Genomic DNA, 23,359 nt, shown 5'->3' with positions numbered 1-23,359 from the left:
ATATATAATTACACTGTAACAAGGACACCTTAAAATAAAGTGTAACTTGACACCAAACGTCAGAGATCAAATGAACTGAGCTGCTCCACATTCACTGTAGAGCTCTTATTTAATTACGTCTTTAGGAGTTAGGCTCGTTCTTTCTCTGAAATACTTCTGCGTGAACTTCTGAGCGAAACAGATGACCCTGGACCTGCTGCATTTGGCTGCAGATGATCGGCCTACCGTCCAGGTCTCCGGAGCGTCCAGCAGTCTGGAGCCGAAGCTCAGTCCGGGATTCAGCCGTGGAGTCTCTGAACGAGTCTGTCTGAAGAGCTGAAGGAGTCGGGTCCTAGTGTCCTCCGCACAGACGACGCTTCCTCTGCTCTCAGATCTCCAGCAGGAGGCGTCGTGGTCAGAGACAGAGGGACATGAGAGTCTCCGGAGGACGGAGGCGGTTGTGTTCCGTCGCTCATCCATCCGGGAGCGTCTGTCCTGGTTTCCATGCGCTGCAGATGACCGTGTGATGGTCAGGGAAGTGTTGGGGAGAGATAGACCGGAGGAGTCTGAACCCAGTGATCTGTCCTTCAGCAGATCTTCTCCATGAAGGTCTCCTGGGCGTTCCGGGGTCTCCATCCGTCTCTCCTGTGGGACGGCCCAGCTTACGAGACAGATCGCCACCAACAGAAGACTTTGGAAAGTTGCACCGGTGAACATTATGGATCCGTCACTTTAAACGTGACCAATGCACACTTCCTGTAGAAGATAAAATCCCATGCGCTGTGGTATGAACTCAAGATTTTGCTCTTTATATAAATGAAAGATAGTTATATTTTCATATTATGGACATGAGGGGCATGCCTTGCTTTTAGACATTTACTTTAACACCTAGGGTGTAGGTTTGATTTGGGCATTTTATGGGGACGAAACAAAAGACAACAGACATTTATTGACAGGAACATGCCCTAGCATCTCTTCACTAAATCAGCAGCGAGCCTGTAGTAGTGCTGACAGTGCGTGAAAACATGACTGAAGACGTGAAAGAGGAGAACTAGACAACCGAATCAACTGAGTGAGTCATTTACTCTGGAAACCGCTCCGATTGATTCAAAACTCGTGACTTTGTTCACTCAGGTGATTTCACTAGCAGTTCAAAAGAGGAGACATTCATTTTCAAATTTCCACATCGCTTCTAAAGATTTTAAATAGCATGTGTAATGATGGTGAAACTCTGAATCAGTCACTGCCTCACAAAACGATTCACTGTTCTGAAGCACATTTTTTATGTTCTGCATAAAAATTTCAGTTCTGCAGCAGTAACAGTAACACACACACACACACACACACACACACTCTCACACACACACACACTCACACACACACACACACACACACACACACTCACACTCACACACAATCACACACACACACACACACACACACACACACCAACACACACACACATCACTAACCACACACACATAATACTCACTCTACAATACTCTATCACGCAGTCATGTTAAACATCAGTATCGCTCTGTTTGCATCCTCTCAGACCAACATCCTCGCAGACGCGCGTGTGATTTTCTGTGGCGCTGCGCGCGGTATTTCTGGACTGTCTCTGCGTCGCGAGTCCCAGAGCGTGACGGCACGCAGACCACTGACCGCTCAGCTGTCATTACGAGGTAAACAAACAGAAGGACAGTAATGAGGCTCATCCTCACCTGCTGTGCGTGACCGCGCCGTCAGTGTCATTACCAGCAGCTCCGCGTGCGTACGTCGAGCCGCACTCCTGCAGACGCGCGCGTCACGAGCAGCTGCGCAGACGCCAGATCTGCAGTCACTGTCAGACACAACACCACTAATTATTGTTATGATTTTCTTATTTATTATGATGATTATGATTATTATTAAATATTCTAATTAAAATTTTTAATGACAAAACACATAAAAAAATGTTTACACTCATAACCATTTGGCTTCAAATTGTTATTATTATTATTATTATCATTATTATTTATTATTATTATTATTACTATTAATGACTAATATTATTTTAAAAAAAAATATATTTTTTTATTATAATACTATAATACAAATATATATTTTTTTTACTTAAAAAACCATTTTTTTGTTTCAAATTATTATTATTATTATATTATTATTATTATTATTATATTATGATGACTATAGTTAGTTTTTTTAATATATTTATATATATTAATGATAATACTCTTGAAAAATATTTGACTTGACTTAAAACCAAATTTTGGTTTCAAATTATATATTATTATTATAGTATTATTATTAGTATTATTATTATTATTGAATGACTAATGTTTATTTTTAAATATGTTTATATATTTTTATTATGATACTGTAATACAAATATATATTTTTTTAACTAAAACCAAATTTTGGTTTCAAATTATTATTATTTATTATATATTCATTATAATTATAATAATTATTATTATTATTGATGTCTATTATTTATTTTTAAATATATTTATCTATATATTTAATGATAATACTCTTGAAAAAATATTTGACTTAAAACCAATTTTGGTGTCAAATTATTCTTGTTATTAATTGTAATTAATTATTATCATTATTGTTGTTGTATTTTGAAAGTAATTGTTTAATAATAAAACTCTTTAAAATGATTTGACTCAAAACCAAACTTTGGTTTCAAATTATTACTAATAGTTATTATTATTATTATTATTATTATTATTATTATTATTATTATATTTTGAAGTACTCGTTAAGTACATACGCACTTATAATGATATCACTCTTTATCAATAAAACATGAATGAAAATAATAAATAAAAGAAAATAACGAAAAATTAAAAGATATTAATTAAATCAGGATGAAGTGAGTGATTCGTCATATGAGCATTCCCACAGACTGTGAGGAGCTGATCTCAGGTCAGCGGAGCCATACACTGAAAAACACAACAGTATGATCATATAAACGTGTGGAGAATGTTTGTGTGTTTTGAATATTATTAACCGGTGCCGAAATGATTGTCAGTCAGGCAAAGGCGGGGCAGCCATTGAAGGACCCCCGGCCGCCCTTCCGTGTGACGCGGTGTTCGTCAGCGCTGTGTTTACACTTCAATAATTCTGTTTTCTGGCACTTCTATTCATTTCTATCGATAACATGCCCTTGTTCGAAGGCTTGGGCAGTGGAGGGGAGAAGACGGCCGTGGTCGTTGATTTAGGAGCGGCGTACACAAAGTGAGTGCGGTCTTATAAATAATCTCGTGATGTGAACGATGATTTAGTCAAAAATACGTATTTATACGTCCTTATTCTTGAATACAATGACACTGACCACACAAATATTATGTTTGGGTTACCGTGGATTTAGGAGCACGATAGCGTGTAAATGTTATTGTTATTGGTTAAGTTGCTTATATGATGGTAGGGCAGTATTTTAGGACTCAGCGAGTAACGTTATTTGAAAAACTAATGGTAAAATACCATAAAATGTGAAGTCATATTTACTCCATAATTTATGCTGAAATATTATTACTATATATATACAAATTATTTATATATATTATAATATAGAATATATATATATATATATAATATATATATATATACATAACAAATGTCCCTAAAAAGGTTTTATGTTGATTTATGCATATTATAATATCTATATAATATATATATATATATAATATATATATATATATATATATATATATATATATATATAATATTATTATTTTTTCAGATTATTATTATTATCATTGTAGCTATTATTTTTATTTTTGACTAATCTTATATATATATATAGATATATATAGATATATATATATATATATATATAATTATGTATGTTTTTGAATGATAATACTCCAAAAATTATTTGACTTAAAAACCAAATATTGGTTTCAAATTATTATTATTATTATTGTATTAGTTGTAATTATTATTATTATTATTGTATGAGTTGTAATTATTATTATTTTATTATTATTATTATTATTGTATGAGTTTGTAACGATTATTATTATTATTATTCTTTACTAATATGATTTTTATTTATATATATATATATATATATATATATTATATATAATATAATGATAATACTCTTAATAATGTATTGACTTAAAACCAAATTATATATATATATATATATATAATATATATATATATATATATATATATATATATATATATATATAAATGGTCCTAAAAAGCCTTTATGTTGATGTATGCGAGTAAAAATATTATAATAAATTATTATTAAAAAATATATAAATATAGAAAATCTTAATGGTCCTTAAAAGGATTTGTTTTACTACTAAACAAAAAGTATCAGTATTATTGTTATATTACAGTATTAAGTATCAGATATATGAACTGAAGTGTCATGTGATGAATGTAAACTTTTTTTTTTTTTTAGTATAGATAATCCTTATATATCATAATGTGAAGCAGAGATATTTTTGGTGTTGATGTGTTTGATGGGTGATGGTCTGGTGTGCTCTGGTGTGTTTGTGTAGATGTGGTTTTGCTGGAGAGACGGGGCCGAGGTTCATCATTCCCAGTGAAATTAAACGTGCCGGATCTCCAGAGGTCTGTCTGAGAGCAGTCTCATGCTCCTGTGTGAATTATCTCTATTTCTAATCACAATAATCAATTAACATGATCATATCTGACTGATGTTTGCTGTATGATATTATCACTTTTAACCTTTATGATACATGTGTGTAAGACAGTGGTTGATTTAATACTTTGAGAGTTATTATGAAGCGTGTGTCTCTCTCTCAGGCTGTTCGGAGTCGTCCAGTACAACATCAACACCGAGGAGCTCTACAGCATCCTGAAGGAGTTCGTCCACCTGCTGTACTTCCGGTAGCAGACGCTGTCCTCTTCTGTCTGAGAGCGGTTTGTGTTTGTTCATGGCAGCTGAACTCATGATGCTGTTCCTCCCTTCAGGCATCTGCTGGTGAATCCTCGAGACCGGCGCGTGGTGATCGTGGAGTCCATCCTCTGTCCCTCACACTTCAGAGAGACGCTCTCCAGAGTCTTCTTTAAGCACTTCGAGGTGAAGTCATGCTGCGTCTGTGTCCTCAGCAGTTCATAATAGAGAAGATGAATGAGTCTGGGGAAGCCTAACTGAAAATGATATTTAGATATGCTTCCGTTTGGACAACTAATAGAAGGCATTTAAATAAACGCTCGTGTGTAAGTCCTGTCTGCTTGAAAGACACTAATGTTTAAAGTACTTTCTGTTGCAGGTGCCTTCGGTCCTGTTTGCTCCGAGTCATCTGATGTCTGTCATGACTCTGGGCATCCAGTCGGCTCTCGTCATGGACTGTGGATATACAGAGACGCTGGTGTTACCCGAATCCTTAGAGCGCAAATAAGCTCTTAAAACTATTTAATAGTTCACCATATCATGACTGTTCACTGTAAATGTGCTCTGCAGGTCATCTGAGATCAGGATGAGTTTGTTTACTTCATCAGGTTTGGAGAAATTGCATCACTTTCCACTGCAAGTGAATGGGTGCCGTCAGAATGAGAGTCCTAACAGCTGATAAAAAACATCACAATAATCCACAAGTAATCCACAAGCACTCCAGTCCATCAGTTCACACCGGAGAAGACAAACCAAGATGAAACACATCCAGCGTTAAGATGTTTTTTAACTAATATACGAGGAACTGTTATTATGGATTATAGACTCTATGTATTTGAGTTAAAAACATCTTAATGCTGGATTTGTTTCATCTTTTGTCTTCTCCAGATGTTAACTGATGGATGGAGTGCTGTGGATTTACTTGTTGGATTATTATCAGCCTGTTTTGGACTCTACATTCTGACGGCACCCATTCACTTGTAGTGGAGCAAGTGACGCAATTTCTCCAAATCTGATGAAGAAAACAAACTCATCCACATCTCTGATGAACTGAGAGTGAGCACATTTTTAATTTTTGGTTGAAACTAATCCTTTAATTCTTATTCCTGGTCTGAATGATTGAACAGCTCGTTGTGTTTACACACACAGTGTTATCTGTGGTTTGAAGTGGTTAGATGACTTTAACAGTGCACTAGATCTATGAAGGCGTTCCGATCCTGTCCGCGTGGGAAGCCTCTGCCGATGGGAGGAAAAGCCATTCATCGGTAAGTCTGTGTGGAGGATTGCATGAAAAGCGTGTGTGGGATCACGATGCTTGTGTTCTCAGTGCTCTTGTTGGTCTGTAGGGAGCTGCACAGTCTGCTGAGTGAGCAGTGCACGCTGGACACCGACTCTGGCACCGGACTCAGTCTGCGCACCGTCATCAGTAATCCAACACACACGTCACAGCACACGATTTGTTGTGCATCATATTTGATGCATCAGGCTTTTATGGCTCATGTACTGCTTAGTGTTTAATAGTCTGCTGGTCTTTGTCACAGACTCTATTCCAGAGGATTTTGTGGAGGATATCACAAAGGTACGTCATCTACGTCATATAGACACGCCTCCTCATGCACGAAATATGATATCACTCTACATTACTCTCGACTGGTCTGTAAAATGAAAAACGGATTGCAAACAGCCTTTCATGTTGACTTGGTAAATTTGTTGTGTTTAACTGTGTTGTCTGTATTTAGTGCGGACGTGTTTCGTTAGTGACCTGCAGAGGGGCATGAAGATCCAGGAGGCCAGATTTAACCTGGACGGGTCCGCTGAGGTCAGAGAACATGCTTAAAGCTGCTAATCGACTCTACTCGGATATACATTGCTATAAATATTAGGGGGAAAAAACACAAAATTGAGCAGCAAATCATCATATTAGAATGATTTCTGAAGATCATGTGACACTGAAGACTGGAGTAATGATGCTGAAAATACAGCTGCACATCACATATTTTTGTTTGGGTTTGATATCTTTTTGGTTGGGGGGGATTAGAAATAAATTACACAATATTTTTTTCACAATAAAATTGTTTTTCGTGTATTTTTCCATCACATAAATGCAGGTTTGGTGAACAAAAACATAAATAAAAAAAATCTTTTTTTTTTTTGTTAGCTCTACAACTGTGATTGATGGTGATGCTGCCTTTAAAAAATTTAAATAAATTATTCAACACAACACTATTCAAGAAAAACATTATCAAAGGAATAAATAAACTGATTCTGTATTATATATTCATATAAAAATGATCCCACAGTGTGTAACATGTTTTTAACTGTTTGCTTTGCTCATCTGTGATATTTTATACTTGTTAATGATTGCATGTCCCATCTTCATTTTATAGTTCACGAAGAACATCATTTACCAATAACATATTTAAATCTTTATTTAATGTGTTAACGTTGACAGCCCTGCTTCAGTTTAACTCTGTAAGATCGGATGTGGAATTAGTATGTGTTTAAACTTGATTCTGATTGGTCCTTCAGAGACCGGCTCCTCCCCCAGATGTGGAGTATCCTCTGGATGGACAGAAGATTCTGCATGTTAAGGGATGGCCATCAGGGTAAAAGCATTCAAGCAGACGTGATGATCTGCTTTATCCCAGCGGGAATACCTCGAGGTCACCATGTTTTGAGATGACACGTTCTCTCTTACACACGGGTTTTGTTAATTAACCTGACCCACATGTTCTGCTGTTCTCCAGAGACTCTGTGGCCGAGATGTTGTTCGAGCAGAAGCAGGACAATGTGAGGAGAAATCCATCGCCCACGCTGCTGCTGGACACTTTGGTGAAGGTACGAAAGACCAGCTGACTTCCAAACGAAGAGGAACTTTAGCAGAAGACTGAGCTTCACTTTAAAACAACACTTGATCAAGCGGCTCACACGGTTTTTGTTCACTGTTAAACATATTAAGCCTTTCTGATTTCTTCTGCATGACGTCAGGCGACGGTTTTATTCCTGAAAAGTTCCTTTCATTTGTTTTTATGCGATACAATGATAAATTCTGAAAGTTTTTCTAGTGACAAGTACTTTTGAAAAATCCCACGTTACGAAATTAAAGTAAAACGAAACCAAAAACAGTCAATTAGTTGTCACGTTTACTTTATAATCACACACTCAAGTAATAAGTGAGTTGTATATAAGCATTTAAATTGCACATAAAGCCGTTTAGAGATGAGATGATTCCTTGTTGACATGTAAACATTTAAACAGTGGCTGTAATAAACACTTGTTTCAGATTCATTCAAACTTAATTGCACGCAAGTCAGTTTTTTATATCTGCTAATTAATAATTCGTTGTTGAAATATAAACAGTGGCTGATTTGTGTAAACATACATTAAATAATAAAGACAAAAGTTCAGTAACAAATATAATATTTAATTTAGAAGCATAATGTTCCTCCTAGAATGATCTCATCAGGTTTATCGACACTGAATGTCTTTTCTGGAGTAAATGTGACATTATTGATCTCAAGCTGTTTTAATGTGAAACACACGATTAACAGCCGCTTACAGAGCGGGTTCAGCTAAACATTTTTGGTTGCCAAAACTTCAATGCATAATTTATTTTTAAGTTATATAATTTCAAAGCAACACCTTTAGTAAGCATCAACACCTAGCGCATGTTGACGTCTTTGCCGTCCTCGGTTTTCCCAGCATTCACCTTGTTGGTTCTGTGTCTGTTCCTCGCCAGTGTCCCATCGACACTCGTAAGGTTCTGTCGGAGAACCTGGTGATAATCGGCGGTACGTCCATGCTGCCCGGGTTCCTGCACCGACTCCTGTCTGAGATCCGCTCGCTGGTGGAGAAACCCAAGTACCGCGATGCTCTGGCTACCAAGAGCTTCCGGATCCACAGCCCACCCGCCAAACCCAACTGCACCGCCTGGTTAGGAGGTGAGGCTTTGAGACTCCTGCCCTCTGCATTCACGTTGTGTTAAAGTGATCTAGGGTGAACTATTCCTTTAACTCTTCATTGAACCTTGAACCATTCATTCAAGTTTGTTTTGTTTCTTCTCCCCATGTAGGTGCTATATTTGGAGCACTGCAGGACATTTTAGGGAGTCGCTCGGTGTCCAGAGACTACTACAGCGAGACGGGCCGCATCCCAGACTGGTGTTGTCTCAGCACTCCTCTACCGGATTCAGTCTATGAGGCGGAAAGATGCCGCCGCCGCTCATGAAGAGGGCCTTCTCCACCGAGAAATGAACTGGACACTTCAAATCTAGCCTCCTCTAAATCTGCTTATTCACATATGCTCTTGTATGCAGATCTATAATAGCCTAATGTCTTTCATATTAATCAGCTGTGCTAAATTTGATTGGTAGGTGAAACGAAAGCCACTATAGGAGTCAGTCACCATCGGCTCGCCTGCAGGCCTCTGCTTCACTCTTCAAAGAGAGGAGAAAATCTTTTCAAACGCATTAAACGGTTTCCAGAGAACCTCCAGATATTCATCCAGTCTAAACTATGGAAGTCCATTCCCGCCACTGAATAAAAACTAAAAAAAGGTTGTTGCTGTTTTATATCTCACAATTCTGACATAACCTTGCAATTGTGAGTTAAGTCAGCATTCTGAGATATAAGCTCAATTCTGAGAACAAGGTCAGAATGTTGAGTTTTTTTTTTGTAGTTATTATTTTTTTATTAGTAGTTGTTTGATGAAGTTTAAAAATCACATTTTTATATAACACGTATTGCTACTTAAGGAAAAATTTACTTGTACAAGTAACAGTACTGAAAAATAATATGACTCAAGTAAGAGTAAAAAAGCAGTTTGCTGAAAAACTACTCAAGTTACTAAGTTTCAAAGTACTTTAGTATTATTTTTCTGTTTTTACCCAAAATGAGACGATGTGAGCATTATGGAGCAGGTTCATTCTCATGATGCTCAACACTCACAGTATAATATTTTATTTAAAAGAAATTCTGCCTCACTGTGATCAGAAGCAACATGGAACCACAGAAGCCAACTGTTTTCAAACACGACTTATGTTATATAGTGATTTTGGAGCAAAACATGACATTAGTCTCATAAAATGTTTGACGCTGTTTAAGCAAACACACTAACTATCCCTGTTTTATTACTAATTCTGAAATGCACATTCACATATAAGATTATGTGGTTGTTTTTTAAGAAGGGCAAAAGCAGAGAAGGGTAAGTGAAGGTTTAAAAGAAAAGAAAGGGTTAAAAACAGTGTGAATAGAAAGGTGCCAGTATAAGATAATGTGGGGTATGGGTAAGATTGAGCATCGTTTCAATTTAAGAAATGAGGGGGACAGAAATGAAACAAACAAAAAAAAAGACTTTTGTCTAATTGACAGGCTTTATTTTTCCGTATGTCTTTTAATTGGCTAAGAAATCAAATACACTGCAGCACACAGAAGTGATTTTAAATGCATCTGATTGACAGATGAATTGTGTATCAGCCAGATGCATGTAAAATGAATGCACTTTTATTTCAATGTTGTTGTTAATGTTGAGGTTATTTTAAATAAAGAGGGTGATTTTTACCAGTCATCTGAACCGTGTGCATGTATTTAAGACACATTGTTCTTGCTCCATCCATGCAATAACTGCGTCCTTCTATCAACCGAGTTTCTATTTACTTATACTGCTGTGTAATATCACCGGTATGACCCATTTCAGGAGCTGACAAAATTAGATTTAAAATCAGAGCATAGCTCTCATTCACTGAAATACTAAACGCTAATGATGGAGTCTCTTCCGTGTTTGCTTCAGGAGAGAGAGCGGGAGTTTGCTGCTTGGTTTCTCCCTCCTTTGTCTATTTATTTATTTATTGTACTTTTGGTGAAAAATAAATGTACCGAAGTTGAATACTTTAGTTTTATTTTGCTCAAGTAAAAGTAAAAGTACCACAATTTAATTATACTCAAGAAAGTAGAAAAAATGTACTCAAATACTGTAATGAAATTATTTGTAAGTTTTTGCGAGTTAAGTCAGAATTGTGAGATAAAAACTCGGAATTCTGACTTTTTTTCTTGCAATTATGACTTTTTTTCTCAGAATTGCGAGTTTAAATCTCGAAATTGTGACTTTTTTCTCATGCAATTGCGAGTTATTAAGTCCGATTTTAAGGACGAAAAAAATGTTCTCAGAATTGCAAGTTTATATCTCACAATTGCAAGAAAAAAAGTCAGAATTGTACAATGTAAAAAGTCACAATTACCTTTTTTATTTTTTTTATTCAGTGGTGTAAATTGCCTTCCATACTAAACCATGTCAGTGCTTATGTAGTGTAGGTTACTTTTTTATATTAAAATGTATGCTTGATCTTGCACCGTCAAAGATAGATCATGGAAGGCATCTTGACCATAGTGCTAAGAAACTACATAATATTTCAATTGTGTTTGATAATGTGTTTGAAGTACTGAATATGTTCAAAAGTTTGGTGTATTTATGAGGTTTGTGAAAAAAAAATAAACATTTAAAAATTGGTGTTTGTAGCTGGGGTCTTGTCCATTAAGTGTCAGCTGAATTAGTAATGTTAACTCAGATTGCTCTTTTTTTTTTTTTTTTTTTTTTTTTTTTTTTTAGCAATCATGTTTTACTGGAGGAAGTCTGAGGTCTGATCTTGAATAAAAAGCTGTCAGGACTGGTTCTCTTTAACTCTGTATTCTTCAGTGGTTTCAATAAACTTCACTTATATACTTCAGTGAAAGCTATTTCCCCCAAGGAATGAAATGAGTAAATTTGGAAAATAAAGTCAGCATCATTTAGATGTAAGCAAACTTTTTTAAGATTAGTACGATATTTTGAATTCAGCAAGTTTGTGCCTTTAGGTTCAAAATCGAAAAGATAAGAATTTAATCTTAAGAACCAATGAGAATCACCCAATTGCTTGAGTTATCAATAATGCAAGTCTGGAGAATCATGAGTGTTAATGAAGAGGGAGGGACTGTAGCTAATTAGCTGAAATCTGTAGAGTACAAAAAGACCAAAGGGCAGCATCTCAATAGTGTGATTAGCTGTTGGATAATGGCTGGAAGTTGGTGGTTGGTTCAGGTATTGGCACTGTGTGCTTTCTGTCATGCTCTTCCAAAGTTGAGTAAACTGCCCCAGAATCCTCAAGCTCTGATGCTCCAGCAAACTGACCAGCAGTTTCAGAAGCCTGTTCAACAGACTAATCAGCAGTTTCCTCAGAAGCTTCAGATTCAGAAGCCTGTTCAACAGACTAATCTGCAGTTTCCTCAGAAGATTCAGATTCAGAAGCCAGTAGCGAAGGCTGAGCCTTTGGACAAATGTGCTGTAGCTGATTATGAGCAGATCCAATGTGGACAGCCTGGTATCAGTAGTGCTGAATGTGAAGCTATCAACTGCTGCTTTAGTGGACAGCAGTGTTACTATGGGAAGGCAGGTAAGAGTGAGTCAGTGTTCTGCTCTCAGTTAAAACTGATCCTCAACATTAACCTGCTCTTGTACCTTTTGATCCAGTGACTGTCCAGTGTATAAGAGATGGTCAGTTTGTGGTGGTGGTGGCTAGAGATGTTACACTGCCTCGACTGAGTCTGGATTCAGTCAGTCTACTGGGAGGAAGTGACCCACCTTGCAGTCCTGTGGGGTCCACACCTTCCTTTGCTGTATACCAGTTCCCTGTGACCGCATGTGGCACAAGAGTGATGGTGAGTAGATGTTTATGGTTTTATTCTGCTTGGCCTATGATGGACTGGATGCCAACAGTGTTGCTATTTGCAGGAGGACAGTGGTTATGTGGTGTATGAGAACAGAATGACCTCCTCGTATGAAGTGGGGATGGGACCATTTGGTTCCATCACAAGGGACAGCCACTTTGAGTAGGTGCTCTATGCTGTTCTTAATCTTTGTTCTGCCAAATGCTACAAGCTCACTGTCTGTTGTCCAGGCTTCTCTTCCAGTGTAGGTACTCTGGCACTTCTGTGCAAGCTCTGGTTGTGGAGGTCAACACTGTTCCTCCACCTCCACCAGTAGCTGCCCCTGGACCCCTCAGGGTGGAGCTTAGACTGGCCAATGGTCAATGTGTCACCAAAGGGTGTGCTGAAGGTAAGTGTCCTGTTTGCCTAAATATTTTCTGAAATTTCAGTTTGTTTAATCACTGGTGTTCCTCAGGGGATGAGGCCTACACGTCCTACTACAGTGATGCTGATTATCCCATCACAAAAGTCCTGCGGGAGCCTGTGTATGTTGAGGTGCGCATTATGGAGAGGACTGACCCCAACATTGTCCTGATGCTTGGACGCTGCTGGGCAACTTCCACCCCCAGTCCACTCAGTCTACCACAGTGGGACCTTCTGGTTGATGGGTGAGTAATGCCAATATTTATCCAGCTAGTCTGGGGCTTTTTTCTAACCTCCTTCCTTTCAGATGCCCTTACCAGGATGACCATTACCTGACCACACTGGTTCCAGTGACTGGATCTTCTGGTCTTCAGTTCCCAACCCACTACAAGCGCTTTGTTGTGAAGATGTTCACATTTGTAGATCCAGCATCACTGGCTCCTCTGCAGGAAACCGTATGCCCCCCCCTTACTAGAACCTTTAATTTCACTCCTTATAGATCCTATGACTTGACCCTCTTTTCTCCCTGTCAGATCTTCATCCACTGTAGTACAGCGGTGTGCCATCCATCTTCTGGCTCCTGTGAGCAAAGCTGCGGCAGGACGAGTGAGTTCTTGCTCTAACTTGACTAGAGGAACTGAGAATTTAAGTGGCCTTCACACTTCTAACATTTCTCTTACAGGAAGGGACACTCATGTCAAGACCATCTCTAGTGAGCAGACTGTGGTTTCTAGTGGAGAAGTTACTCTGATCATGTAAATCTAGCATTTTTAATAAACATTTTGAAGCAACATGATGGCTTTGTCTGTTTTGACCTTGCAGAGCCTGAAGTGTGCATGTTTCATGGGCTACACTATTAAACTTTCCAGTGCCTTTTTGTAAAGTCATGCATAGAGTCCAGGCTTTGCACAGTCCACCAATAACTACCTTTATCCAACCTCCAGTTGCTACCCTGGGACAACACAAGGTACCAAATTAAGGGTTATGAATAACTTTTTTTTTTTTTTTTTTTTTTTTTTTTTTTTAAACTGGGCTGAGAACATGCTATGCCGGAATACTAGGAGTCTGAGTTTACTTGTGATGTGTGGCCAAGTATGGTGTTCCATAGTTGGAACTTGTGCTCTGCACTTAACAAATCCAAGTGCACACAGAGCAGTGGGGGGGGGGAGAGGTTTAAATCAGTTGAGACAAACTATGCCTGATTCTTGAACTTTTTCAAGCTAGTCCCAGTAATGTGCTCTTAGATCCTAAATACAATAAAGATGTTTTCCAAATTTGAGGCGTACTTACATGTTAGTGAGGGGCTAAACTGCACACTGGTGACTAAAATTTGGGGGTATATTGAAGGATATTTCTGGCAGTGTCTGGTCACCTTTACTTGTGTAGCGCTTTACATAATACTGATTGTCAAAACAGCTTTACAGTGTCAAAGGAAAATATTTTAATGCAAGAGGACAATGAAATTTTTTTTTTTTTTTTCTTCCCCAGAAAGTCAGTTAATTGATTCAGTCCTTCCAATAGTGTTTGTGCATCAGTTGAGTGTCCCCCAACTAAGCAAGCAAAGACAACAGTGGCAAGGGACCAAAACTCCATCAGTGACCGAAATGGAGGAGAAACCAGGCTCAGTTGGAGGGCCAGTTCTCCTTTTAATCAGACAAAACCAGCATTGTGTGCTTTAATTCCAGGCTGCAACACAGGTCAGACTGAGCTGGGAACTAGTCTTGTGCCGATGGTTGACAAGGGCTTCACAGGGGATCTGCCTCTACAGCTCATCTAGTTGACGTTCTCTGCTGGCATTCAGGGTTGTAGAAATCGTGTCTAGGTACTGATACACCATCTGGTCTGGATAAGACCTGGATCCGTGTGGCTACAGTGATCTCAGAATAAGAATGAAACAGACTAATATTAGCGTAAATGCCATTCTTCATACGATGTAGCAGTACATCGGGTGCTATGGGAAGTGTTCCCAGTTCCGCTTCACCTAATTAATGGATCTTAATCCTTTAATGGATTTGAATTATAGAAATGTGATTGTGTATTATGTGTAAATCAGGTTAAAATGATAGGTCTTTAATCTAGATTTAAACTGACAAAGTGTGTCTGCCTGCCGAACAACGCTAGCTAGATTGTTCCAGAGTTTGGGCGCTAAATAGGAAAAGGATCTGCACAATTTGTGCAGGATATTAAAAGCAACTTTATTATAATACGTTTGACAGTATTTGAATTATTATAATGCAGCATTTAAGAATAGAGCAGCTATGGCTGGAACAGGGTTCACGTATCTTTCAAAGTAATCATGAGTTCGTTAAACCAACTTTATTTTGAGCCAGTCTGAAGATACAGGCCTGTATATTCCAAGATGTGTTTCAAAGTACAAAACAATCCAGAATTGTTAAAACATCAACAATTATATTCAGCTAATGAAGGATAAAACCAAGGCTGAATTCAAAATGGCAGAAATAGTACTAGCATGTAATTTTTAATTAAGCTCAAGTGTGGGTTTTTATATATGTTTAATATGTGGGGAAAAACAAGGAAAACTGAGTCTTAAGAACCAATGAGAATTACCCAGTTGCATGAGCTCAAGTCTTGCGCAAGTCTGGAGAATCATGATTGTTAATGAAGAGGGAGGGACTATAGCTAATTAGCTGAAATCTGTAGAGTGCAAAAAGACTAAAGGGCAGTATCTCAATAGTGTGATTAGCTGTTGGACAATGGCTGGAAGTTGGTGGTTGGTTCAGGTATTGGCACTGTGTGCTTTCTGTCATGCTCTTCCTAAGTTGAGTAAACTGCCCCAGAACCCTCAAGCTCTGATGCTCCAGCAAACTGACCAGTGGTTTCAGAAGCCAGTTCAACAGACTAATCAGCAGATTCCTCAGAAGCTTCAGATTCAGAAGCCTGTTCAACAGACTAATCTGCAGTTTTCTCAGAAGCTTCAGATTCAGAAGCCAGTAGCGAAGGCTGAGCCTTTGGACAAATGTGCTGTAGCTGATTATGAGCAGATCCAATGTGGACAGCCTGGTATCAGTAGTGCTGAATGTGAAGCTATCAACTGCTGCTTTAGTGGACAGCAGTGTTACTATGGGAAGGCAGGTAAGAGTGAGTCAGTGTTCTGCTCTCAGTTAAACTGATCCTCAACATTAACCTGCTCTTGTACCTTTTGTTCCAGTGACTGTCCAGTGTATAAGAGATGGTCAGTTTGTGGTAGTGGTGGCTAGAGATGTTACACTGCCTCGACTGAGTCTGGATTCAGTCAGTCTACTGGGAGGAAACGACCTACCTTGCAGTCCTGTGGGGTCCACACCTTCCTTTGCTGTATACCAGTTCCCTGTGACCGCATGTGGCACAAGAGTTATGGTGGGTAACTGCTTATGGTTTTATTCTGTATGGCCTATGATGGACTGGATGCCAACAGTGTTGCTATTTGCAGGAGGACAGTGGTTATGTGGTGTATGAGAACAGAATGACCTCCTCGTATGAAGTGGGGATGGGACCATTTGGTTCCATCACAAGGGACAGCCACTTTGAGTAGGTGATCTATGCTGTTCTTAATCGTTGTTCTGACAAATGCTACAAGCTCATGGTCTGTCCAGGCTTCTCTTCCAGTGTAGGTACTCTGGCACTTCTGTGCAAGCTCTGGTTGTGGAGGTCAACACTATTCCTCCACCTCCACCAGTAGCTGCCCCTGGACCCCTCAGGGTTGAGCTTAGACTGGCCAATGGTCAATGTGTCACCAAAGGGTGTGCTGAAGGTAATAGACCTGTTTGCCAAGAGATTTTCTGAAACTCCAGTTTGTTTAATCACTGGTGTTCCTCAGGGGATGAGGCCTACACGTCCTACTATAGTGAGGCTGATTATCCCATCACAAAAGTCCTGCGGGAGCCTGTGTATGTTGAGGTGCGCATTATGGAGAGGACTGACCCCAACATTGTCCTGATGCTGGGACGCTGCTGGGCAACTTCCACCCCCAGTCCACTCAGTCTACCCCAGTGGGACCTTCTGGTTGATGGGTGAGTGTAATATCAATATTTATCCAGCTAGTCTGGGGCTTTTCTAACCTCTTTTTCCCTTTCAGATGCCCTTACCAGGATGACCGTTACCTGACCACACTGGTTCCAGTGACTGGATCTTCTGGTCTTCAGTTCCCAACCCACTACAAGCGCTTTGTTGTGAAGATGTTCACGTTTGTAGATCCTGCATCACTGGCTCCTCTGCAGGAAACTGTATGCCCCCCACCTTTACTAGAACCTTTAATTTCAGTTCTTATAGATCCTATGACTTGACCCTCTTTCCTCCCTGTCAGATCTTCATCCACTGTAGTACAGCGGTGTGCCATCCATCTTCTGGCTCCTGTGAGCAAAGCTGCGGCAGGACGAGTGAGTTCTTGCTCAAACTTGACTAGAGGAACTGAGAATTTTATAATTGCCCTACACACTTCTAACATTTCCTGTTACAGGAAGGGACACCAATGTCAAGACTATCTCTAGTGAGCAGACTGTGGTTTCTAGTGGAGAAGTTACTCTGATCATGTAAATCTAGTGGTTTCAATAAACATTGCCGCAACATGATGGCTTTATTGTTTTGACCTTGTGGAGTCTTAAGTTTCTTGGGCTACACTATTAAACTGACTTTCCAGTACCCCTTTGTAAGGTCATGCATTCTGAGTCCAAGCTTCTATTCAAGCCACCAGTAACTTTACAATTATCCAATCTCCAGTTGCTACCCTGGGGCACAGCACAAGGTATCAAATTAAGGGTTGATTAACATCTGTATAATGGGACTTATTTTTATTTTTTTTTATATTGGTTAAAATTTGGCTGTTAAGTCAAACTGTGTCCAATTCTCTAATTTTTTTTTTCAAGCTAGTCCCAGTAGTGTGTGTGTGTGTGTGTATAGAACAGCAGACAGGCTTTTTTTTTTTTTTTTTTTTTTTTTTTTTTTTTTTTTTTTTTTTTTTTTGTTACACACTTAGATACTTGTGTAACGCATGCATTTCAATAAATTTATGAGGTCTATTTGCATATAAGTGAAGGGCTAAACTGCGTCCTGGTAAATAAAATTTGAGGCTATACTGAAGGATATTGATCTTACGATGTCAAGTTGCATTTATTTGTATAGCGCTTTACACAATACGGATTGTCAAAGCAGCTTTACAGTGTCAAACAGGAAAATATTTTGTCTAATGCAAGAGGATAATAAAACATTTTTCCAGATAACGTCCGTTCATTGATTCGGTGATTATCATTCAGTTCAGCTCTCTTCCAATAGTGTTTGTGCAATCAAGCAAGTGTCCTCAACTAAGCAAGCCAAGATGACCGTGGCAAGGGCCCAAAACTTCATGGATGTCAGAAATGGAGAAAAAAACCTTGGGAGAAACGGGCTCAGTCAGTGGGGGTCAGTTCTCTTCTGACCAGACAAAAACAGCATGGCGTGCTTTAATTCCAGGCTGCAACACAGGTCAGATTGCGCAGAGGACTCGTCTGGTTCCTCCTCTAGTTGATATGGGGTGATTCTCAATTCTTATTTGTGCATCCTCATTTCCTTTCCTCGCTTCCTTTCCTTGCATCTTAGCTCCACCCCTTCAGGAGGCAAGGGAAGGATGCAAGGAAAAGACTTGAGGACCGAGGAATTGAACCAAGTGAAATGAAATATCCTCGCTCCCTTTAGTGTCACTTCAAAGCATCATCAGCTGCGCTAAAGGGATCTGCCCTTATGTTGTTAAAGTTTGTTATTTAAGACATTCATAATAAATATTAATAAAGCAAGCTGCCCTGTTTGAAGTATATGACATGTATGATTTATTTAAACTGCAAAAGTTAAAATATAAATTAAAATTATTACAAAAGACGTGAAGGGGGAGGAGAATTTAAATGTGTGTCAGGTTTTTCAATGAAAAACACTTCGGCAATGGATACACCTGTGTATCCTCGCTCATAGCTCCTCAGGAAGCCTCCTCGATCCTCGCCTCCTCACAGTGCAATTAGAGAATTGAGATGTCCTTCAAGATGGCTGTGCTTGATCGGTTTCTGGGTCGTAGGATGGAGGATGGAGGATCGAGGAAATGAGGAGGGATATTGAGACGCACCCATGGTCTCTGCTGACATTCAGGGCTGTAGAGGTCGTCTCTAGGTGCTGATCCACCATCTGGTCTGGATAGGGGCTGGATCCATGTGGCTACAGTGACCTCAGAATAAGAATGAAAGAGACTAATATTAGTGCAGATGCCATTCTTCATACAATGTAGCAGTACATTGGGTGCTATGGGAAGTGTTCCCGGTTCCGCTTCACCTAATTAACGCACCTTAACCATCCTTTAACGGATTTGAATTATAGAAATGTGATAGTGTATTATGTGTAAGCCAGGTTAAAGTGATAGATCTTTAATCTAGATTTAAACTGACAGACTGTATCTGCCTGCCTAACAATGCTAGGTAGATTGTTCCAGAGTTTAGGCGCTAAATAGGAAAAAGATCAGAATCAGAATCAGAATGAGCTTTATTGCCAGGTATGTTCACACATACAAGGAATTTGTTTTCGTGACAGAAGCTCCGCAGTGCAACAGAATGACAGCGACAGAACAAAAAACACATAATAAAGAATAAAAAATACGAAAAATACAAAAGAATACAAATAAGTAGGTAAGAAATGACAATATACAAATTGACAATTGAATGGCAGGTATATTACAATGAGCAGTTGTGTATGTACAGGTATATTATGTGCAAAAAAATTAAGGTACACTAAGTATGTGTGTTACAAAAATAAGTGTATGTGTCTGTAAATATAAATAGTGTAGTGTGTTCCACAGTTATTATCGAGTGTTCATTAGATGGATTGCCTGAGAGAAGAAACTGTTCCTGTGTCTGGTCGTTCTGGTGCTCAGAGCTCTGTAGCGTCGACCAGATGGCAACAGTTCAAAGAGGAAGTGTGCTGGATGTGAGGGGTCCAGAGTGATTTTGCCAGACTTTTTGCTCATTCTGGATAAGTACAGTTCTTAAATAGAAGGGAGGGTTGTACCGATGATTCTCTCAGCAGTCCGGACTACCCTCTGTAGTTTTCTTAGGTCAGATTTAGAAGCTGAGCTGAACCAGACAGTTACTGAAGTGCAGAGGATGGATTCAATGACAGTGGAGTAAAACTGTTTCAGCAGTTCTTGTGGTAGGTTGAATTTCCTCAGCTGGTGAAGGAAGTACAACCTCTGCTGGGCCTGTGAATGTCCCACTTGAGGTCCTGAGAGATGGTGGTTCCCAGGAACCTGTATGACTCCACTGCAGCCACAGTGCTATTCATGATGGTGAGTGGGGGGAGAGCAGGGGGGTTTCTCCTGAAGTCCACGATCATCTCCACTGTTTTGAGCGTGTTATGCTCCAGGTTGTTGAGAGTATACCAGACAGCCAGCTCTTTAACCTCCTGTCTGTAAGCAGACTCGTCACCGTGCTGAATGAGGCCGATGAGTGTGGTGTCGTCTGCAAACTTCAGGAGCTTGACAGAGGGGTCCTTAGATGTGCAATCATTAGTGTACATGGAAAAGAGCAGTGGGGAGAGAACGCAGCCCTGGGGAGCTCCGGTGCTGATTGTACGGGTGCTGGATGTGTATTTTCCCAGCCTCACTAGCTGCTGCCTGTCTGTCAGGAAGCTGTTGATCCACTGACAGACGGAGGTGGGCACGGAGAGCTGAGTTAGTTTGGGCAGGAGGAGGTTTGGGATGATCGTGTTAAAGGCCGAGCTGAAGCCCACGAACAGGATCCTCACATAAGTCCCCGGTCTGTCTAGGTGTTGCAGAACATAATGCATTCCAATGTTTACTGCATCATCCACGGACCTGTTTGCTCGGTAAGCAAACTGCAGGGGGTCCAGTGATGTCCTTCAGGTAAGCCAGAACCAGTTTTTCAAATGACTTCATGACGACAGACGTTAGAGCCACAGGTCTGTAGTCATTAAGTCCTAAAGTCCTGTTATCTTGGGTACGATGTGTGCAGGATATTAAAAGCACTTACATTATTATATGATTGACTGTATTTGAATTATTATAATGCAGCATTTAAGAATAGAGCAGCTATGGCTGGGATAGGATTCCAGTATCACTCAAAGTTTCAATGTAATCATGAGTGTTAAACCAACTTTCTTTTGAGCCAGTCTGAAGATACAGGCCTGTATATTCCAAGATGTGTTTCAAAATACAAAACAATCCAGATTAGATTCAGCTAATGAAGGATACAACCAAGGCTAAATTCAAAATGGCAGAAATCAGAAATAATACTAGCATGTAATTTTGAATTAAGCTCAAGTTTGGGTTTTTATGTATGTTTAACATGTGGGGAAAAACAAGGAAAACTGAGTCTTAAGAACCAATGAGAATTACCCAGCTGCATGAACTCACACTTGCGCAAGTCTGGAGAATCATGATTGTTAATGAAGAGGGAGGGACTATAGCTAATTAGATGAAATCTGTAGCGTACAAAAAGACTAAAGGGCAGCATCTCAATAGTGTGATTAGCTGTTGGACAATGGCTGGAAGTTGGTGGTTGGTTCAGGTATTGGCACTGTGTGCTTTCTGTCATGCTCTTCCAAAGTTGAGTAAGTTGAGGAAAATGCCCCAGAACCCTCAAGCTCAGATGCTCCAGCAAACTGACCAGCAGTTTCCTCAGAAGATTCAGAAGCCAGTTCAACAGACTGATCAGCAGTTTCCTCAGAAGCTTCAGATTCAGAAGCCAGTTCAACAGACCAATCAGCAGTTTCCTCAGAAGCTTCAGATTCAGAAGCTAGTAGCGAAGGCTGAGCCCTTTGGACAAATGTGCTGTAGCTGATTATGAGCAGATCCAATGTGGACAGCCTGGTATCAGTAGTGCTGAATGTGAAGCTATCAACTGCTGCTTTAGTGGACAGCAGTGTTACTATGGGAAGGCAGGTAAGAGTGAGTCAGTGTTCTGCTCTCAGTTAAACTTCTCAACATTAACCTGCTCTTGTACCTTTTGTTCCAGTGACTGTCCAGTGTATAAGAGATGGTCAGTTTGTGGTGGTGGTGGCTAGAGATGTTACACTGCCTCGACTGAGTCTGGATTCAGTCAGTCTACTGGGAGGAAACGACCCACCTTGCAGTCCTGTGGGGTCCACACTTTCCTTTGCTGTATACCAGTTCCCTGTGACCGCATGTGGCACAAGAGTGATGGTGAGTAGCTGCTTCTGGTTTTATTCTGCATGGCCTATGATGGACTGGATGCCAACAGTGTTGCTATTTGCAGGAGGACAGTGGTTATGTGGTGTATGAGAACAGAATGACCTCCTCGTATGAAGTGGGGATGGGACCATTTGGTTCAATCACGAGGGACAGCCACTTTGAGTAGGTGATCTATGCTGTTCTTAATCGTTGTTCTGACAAATGCTACAAGCTCATGGTCTGTTGTCCAGGCTTCTCTTCCAGTGTAGGTACTCTGGCACTTCTGTGCAAGCTCTGGTTGTGGAGGTCAACACTATTCCTCCACCTCCACCAGTAGCTGCCCCTGGACCCCTCAGGGTTGAGCTTAGACTGGCCAATGGCCAATGTGTTACCAAAGGGTGTGCTGAAGGTAACTGTCCTATGTTTGCCTAAAGCTCTTCTAAAGTTCCTGTTTAATCACTGGTGTTCCTCAGGGGATGAGGCCTACACGTCCTACTACAGTGACGCTGATTATCCCATCACAAAAGTCCTGCGGGAGCCTGTGTATGTTGAAGTGCACATTATGGAAAGGACTGACCCCAACATTGTCCTGATGCTGGGACGCTGCTGGGCAACTTCCACCCCCAGTCCACTCAGTCTACCCCAGTGGGACCTTCTGGTTGATGGGTGAGTAATGCCAATGTTTATCCAGCTAGTCTGGGGCTTTTCTAACCTCTTCCCTTTCAGATGCCCTTACCAGGATGACCATTACTTGACTACACTGGTTCCAGTGACTGGATCATCTGGCCTTCAGTTCCCAACCCACTACAAGCGCTTTGTTGTGAAGATGTTCACATTTGTAGATCCGGCTTCACTGGCTCCTCTGCAGGAAACCGTATGCCCCCCACCCTTACTAGAACCTTTAATTTCACTCCTTATAGATTCTATGACTTGACCCTCTTTCCTCCCTGTTAGATCTTCATCCACTGTAGTACAGCGGTGTGCCATCCATCTTCTGGCTCCTGTGAGCAAAGCTGCGGCAGGACGAGTGAGTTCTTGTTCAAACTTGACTTAGCCATACTAAGGAGCTGAGAATTTAAGTGGCCTTCACACTTCTAACACTTCTCTTACAGGAAGGGACACTCATGTCAAGACCATCTCTAGTGAGCAGACTGTGGTTTCTAGTGGAGAAGTTACTCTGATCATGTAAATCCAGCATTTTTAATAAACATTTTGAAGCAACATGATGGTTTTGTC

At 39.9% G+C, this 23,359-nt stretch overlaps 2 protein-coding genes and 2 pseudogenes across 2 annotated transcripts; all 4 read left to right on the top strand.

Annotated features, from left to right (window-relative positions):
• Window positions 1-2,876: 2,876 nt before the first annotated feature.
• Window positions 2,877-9,425, top strand: LOC109059632 (annotated as a pseudogene).
• Window positions 9,426-11,886: 2,461 nt separating this feature from the next.
• Window positions 11,887-13,757, top strand: LOC109113773 (zona pellucida sperm-binding protein 4-like). The gene is made up of 8 exons (XM_042778205.1): window positions 11,887-12,290; window positions 12,368-12,555; window positions 12,629-12,726; window positions 12,795-12,952; window positions 13,019-13,211; window positions 13,274-13,421; window positions 13,500-13,572; window positions 13,649-13,757. The coding sequence occupies exons 1-8, from the start codon at window positions 11,912-11,914 to the stop codon at window positions 13,723-13,725; spliced, it is 1,314 nt and encodes a 437-aa protein (XP_042634139.1). The 5' UTR covers window positions 11,887-11,911; the 3' UTR covers window positions 13,726-13,757.
• A 1,900-nt stretch (window positions 13,758-15,657) lies between these two features.
• Window positions 15,658-17,534, top strand: LOC109113820 (zona pellucida sperm-binding protein 4-like). Its single transcript, XM_042778206.1, has 8 exons — window positions 15,658-16,059; window positions 16,136-16,323; window positions 16,397-16,494; window positions 16,560-16,717; window positions 16,784-16,976; window positions 17,042-17,189; window positions 17,270-17,342; window positions 17,423-17,534. Exons 1-8 carry the CDS (start codon window positions 15,681-15,683, stop codon window positions 17,497-17,499), a joined length of 1,314 nt encoding a protein of 437 aa, XP_042634140.1. The 5' UTR covers window positions 15,658-15,680; the 3' UTR covers window positions 17,500-17,534.
• Window positions 17,535-21,452: 3,918 nt separating this feature from the next.
• Window positions 21,453-23,355, top strand: LOC109113294 (annotated as a pseudogene).
• The last annotated feature ends 4 nt before the right edge of the window (window positions 23,356-23,359 follow it).

This window comes from Cyprinus carpio, chromosome A20, assembly GCF_018340385.1.
Source record: "Cyprinus carpio isolate SPL01 chromosome A20, ASM1834038v1, whole genome shotgun sequence".
Lineage (NCBI taxonomy): Eukaryota > Metazoa > Chordata > Actinopteri > Cypriniformes > Cyprinidae > Cyprinus > Cyprinus carpio.
This window is presented reverse-complemented; position numbering and strand designations above follow the sequence as displayed.